The sequence below is a fragment of the Lotus japonicus genome, chromosome 2 (assembly GCF_012489685.1).
Source record: "Lotus japonicus ecotype B-129 chromosome 2, LjGifu_v1.2".
NCBI lineage: Eukaryota > Viridiplantae > Streptophyta > Magnoliopsida > Fabales > Fabaceae > Lotus > Lotus japonicus.
Window position 1 is genome coordinate 46,726,533 of NC_080042.1, and position 4,763 is coordinate 46,731,295.

General features: G+C 40.4%; 1 protein-coding gene across 1 annotated transcript; it reads left to right on the forward strand.

The window, feature by feature from the left end:
* The first annotated feature begins 372 nt into the window (after positions 1–372).
* On the forward strand, positions 373–2,724 carry LOC130736522 (uncharacterized). The gene has a single exon (XM_057588345.1). It carries the CDS (start codon positions 373–375, stop codon positions 2,722–2,724), a length of 2,352 nt encoding a protein of 783 aa, XP_057444328.1.
* Positions 2,725–4,763: the final 2,039 nt, after the last annotated feature.

Here is a 4,763-nt window from a genome sequence, read left to right on the forward strand (position 1 = left end):
TGGAAGTCTTTTGTATCTCACTGCCAGCAGACCAGATATTACTTTTGCGGTTGGAGTTTGTGCTAGGTATCAAGCAGAACCAAAGACTAGTCATCTCATTCAAGTGAAAAGGATCATTAAGTATATCAGTGGTACAAGTGATTATGGCATTCTGTACTCTCACAACACTAATTCAGTGCTAACAGGTTACTGTGATGCAGATTGGGCTGGAAGGGCTGATGATAGAAAGAGCACATCAGGTGGATGCTTTTTCTTGGAAACAATCTAATCTCTTGGTTCAGTAAAAAGCAAAATTGTGTGTCTCTCTCTACGGCAGAAGCTGAATATATAGCTGCTGGAAGTAGTTGCACTCAGTTGATGTGGATGAAACAAATGTTAAAGGAGTATAATGTGCAGCAAGATGTTATGACATTGTTTTGTGACAATCTAAGTGCTATCAACATAACCAAAAATCCAATTCAGCACAGCAGAACAAAACATATTGATATTCGTCATCATTTCATCAGGGAGTTAGTTGAAGATGGTACTGTTACTTTGGAACATGTCTCAACTGAAAAGCAGTTAGCAGATATTTTTACCAAAGCTCTGGATGCCACACAGTTTGAAAAATTGAGACAGTTATTGGGTATCTGCCTATTTGAGGAATTATCGCAATTAAAGGGATTTTGGTGTGCCAACGGCTATTTTGTCATTACTTTTGAGGCACGCTTAATCAGGAATTTCCATTGTTTCTTGATAATCTCTCCTGCAACCTCCACTGCACAACTTCAAATCTCTGAAACTCACTCTAAAACCGTCCATCCTTTTCTTGAAGACCCGTGTTTCCTTCTTTGTGTCCTCTTCACCATGAGTCAAGATTCTAGCAAGAAACTCACTCCTGAGATGAATGCTTACGGGGTAAAGGTAATGGGTTTGAAATCCAAAACCCCAAAATCTTCAAGGGTTTCAAAATCCTCTCCTCATACCTCTGAAATCGCAATTGCTCAAGGTATTCCTCAACCATCGTCTGATCCGTGCAAGAAGAAAGGGAAAAAGGCACGATCCAAGTCAGATGCGTCCAAAGCAAAGAAGAAGATGGTAACGAGAAGCTCAGCGGCTACCCAGGGAGTGAATTCCGAGGCTGAAATCAACCCAAGTACAGGTGATGATGTTGCTGATCCTCGTATCACTGAAGTGTTGGAAACTCCTCTCAAGGAAGTTTTACATGCAGATGTAGATCCAATTGTTCCATCACCAAGCAACAATCAATCAAGCCACGATGTTGATACTGATTGCAACAAGGATTCTGATCATCTTGAGGAAGAGGTAATGGTTCCCAACTCTACTCCCTCCGTTGATAAAGATATGCATGTCGAGGATGTTCAGGATGTCATTGAAAACTCAGAATCTGATGAGGTGTTGATCAACACCCTTGGTGCTTCTGCTTCTGTTGCTTCAAAGAGGCGGAAGATGACTGTTGTTCGTAAGTACTCTACGCGGTCCTATGGCAAGAAGTTAGGTTTGGGTTTGAGTGAGAACAAGAAGCGCAAGAAGGTCATTATTCTTGATGATGATACTCCTGTTGTACAGAATGTCAAGAGAAAGGTTCACAAAGATAATGCTACTCCTGTTGTTGATGAGACTCCAACTGTGGAGTTGGATAAGTCAGATACTGGTTCTGCTGCTCGAAAGCGCAAGATTGGGAAACGAATTCCAGAAAATGTGCCTGCTGCTCCTTTGGATAACATTTCCTTTCACTCTGAAGAAAGTGTTGGTAAGTGGAAGTATGTTTATCAGCGCAGGATTGCTCAAGAGAGGGAATTGACTGGTGAGATTTTGCATTGTCAAGAAATTATGGAACTTATTGAGGCCGCTGGGTTGTTGAAAACTGTTACTGAGATTGGTGGCTGCTATGACAAGTTGGTGAGAGAATTTATTGTGAATGTGACTACAAATTGCACTGTGTCTGGGCATCCTGATTTCAGGAAAGTTTTTGTGCGTGGTAGGTGTGTACACTTTTCACCTGAGATCATTAATCAGTATTTGGGAAGAAGCGCTATTGACACAGGAAATGCAGAGTTGTCTTTGAGTGCTATTACTACTGAACTCACAGCTGGTCAAGTTATGGTGTGGCATGTCAAAGGTTTGTTGTCCTCTACTCATTTGAGTGTGAAGTATGCTATCTTGAATCGCATTGGTGCTGCAAATTGGGCTCCTACCACACACAGCTCGGATGTTTCTTCAGGTTTGGAAAAATTAATTTATCTGATAGGTACTAAGGCTCAGTTTGATTTTGGCGAATATGTCTTTGCTCAAACTATGAAGCATGCTGAAACCTTTGCTATCAAGCTCCCTATTGGTTTTCCTTGTTTACTTTGTGGGATTATCTTGAGCCAACATCCTCAAATTCTCCTTGTTGATGAGGTTCCTAGCAAGAAGGCTAGTCTTCTCACTATTGATTACAGGCTGCTAGCTGGTGCTCATGTTTCTGATGTTGCTGGTTTGGCTGAGATGACTCAGGGGGAGGGTGCTTCCTCTCAGAAGACTCCTGAGACTCCTATTGTTGCGCTTATTGTCGTGTTTAAGATGCTTCAGGACACAATTACTAGTTGTACATTGAGGAAGAAGAATGTGGACACTCTCATTCTACAGTTGACTAAAGGCAAGAGGCCTCTTGAAGACAATGCTGCTGCTAATGATCAAGATGATGCTGGTACTTTTGATGATGACACTACTAGTGATTAGTGTACTTGTTCCTTCTTCTCTTCAATATGGTTGCAATATTCTGTTGACTTATGTTGGTTCTCTGCACCCTTTGACAAATTCTGCTAATAAGGGGGAGAATGGTACTGTTGCTTGTGTTTGTGCTGTTGTTGAGTGTTTTTGTTATTCAGACTAAGTATGGTGTTCTGTATTCCGACTCAGTAGTGTGTTCAGTTCATCATATGCTGTGTGCTGTTTTGTGTTAATGGATGAGTATTGTTGTTTTTGCATTGTTTGGCTTTCTGATCATGTTTTAGCAAAAATTTGCCAAAGGGGGAGATTGTAGTTCTTTTGATTGGCTGCATTTTGCTCAAACCATGATGTGCAACCATATGTTCCAACATCTGGCGCAACATGGTGGAATTACATATGTTGTTGGTTCAGTCGTTAAAGTCAAGTTTGTTGTGAGGTTGCTGATTGTATGGGGATTCAGAAGATTTATTCTATGCTGTGCGTTTTATCTCCTGAAGGCGTGTTTGTTTTAATCTTGGCTGAAGTAACAAGATTGATAACGTGTGAACCAAGTCTATCTCAAAGTTTTAATTCTGTTTTACTTGGTTCTGTTATTTTATTCTGGTAAGATTTGATTCCTTGAAGATTCTTTCCAGAAGTGTGTTAGTGGACTCTTGACGTTCAGCCCATTGAAGATCCAAGCCTCACGTGAACGTCTATATAAAGGAACTTATAAACCCTAGCTGCACACGGATTCAGCGAGATATATACTGATCTTAGGGTTTTTGTTTGTGAGTCCTCTTGTGAGTTTTGTACCAACTTAGTGCTTTCGTTCATCAAAGTACTAAGTTGATTTGTTTAGTTGAGTTGTAATCTCATCAAACTTGTTTATTGATAAACATGATTTGATCGCTGTGGCAGTGGTCATTAGGGGTTAGAGAAAGTTTTCTCATAGCTTAGAGGAGAAGGGCTAAGCTAGATTCACTTGTGTAATAGTGGTGGACATAAAAGAGGCTCTATACTAAGGGGGAGTAATTAGGTATAGGAGGGACTTTCATGTGACTTGAGAACTATTATTTGATAGTGAATTGACTCCTGGATTGGTATCCTCCAGACGTAGGTGATGTTCACCGAACTGGGTTAACAACTCCTTGTGTTTGTCTGTTTAACTGTTTGTTTATTTTTAATACTCTGATTGTGTTTTGTTGTGCTACACATTGTTGCAACATTGTGTATCACATCTGTCCTAGGTGAATATGAATTTCAAGGGTCAAGCGTCAACTTAATGCCCCTATCAATGTTTGAGCGACTTAATGTTGGAGAACTGAAGCCGACAATGATGATGCTTCAATTAGCGGATCGCTCCATAGTGGCTCCATGGGGAGTTGTTGAAGATGTGCTAGTAAGAGTAGGAGAGTTCGAGTTCCCGGTGGACTTCGTGATAATTGATATGGATGAGGACTCTAAAATACCATTGATTCTGGGAAGACCGTTCCTAGCCACTTCACAAGCGAAAATAAATGTGGGGAAAGGAAAAATATCTTTAAGGGTAGCTGATGAGAAGATCACTTTCAACATATTTGACCTGAAGCCAAAACCAGTTGAGAAGAATGATGTATTTTTGGTGAAAATGATGGAAGAGTGGAGTGATGAAAAGCTGAAGCAATTCTTCCTTAAAGAAAAAGCTGGAGCAACAAATAAGAAGAAAAAGGAAGACGCACAGAGTGACCAAACTAAGCAAGTCTACTCAATGAGCATGGTCATCAACTCTAAGCATAAGGAGAATATCAACTCAGAGGTGAAGGTAAAAGGTGGGTGTTTCCAATGGAAGCCAAAGCGTAAGAAAAATGAAATATCTCCTATCTCTCTTAACTCTAAATTTAATGATTGTGTTTTAGCTCTTGAGGTTGCATGCAAAAATCTAACTAAGGTGTGTGCTCAATTGAAAGATCCCGAAAGTGCAATGCACTTTGGGATAAACCCTGGATGACATTCTGAGTCCAGGGGAGTCTAGCAAAGACTATAAAATTGCGCTTCTTGCGAGACAACCCAAATGATAGTTTTAGTTT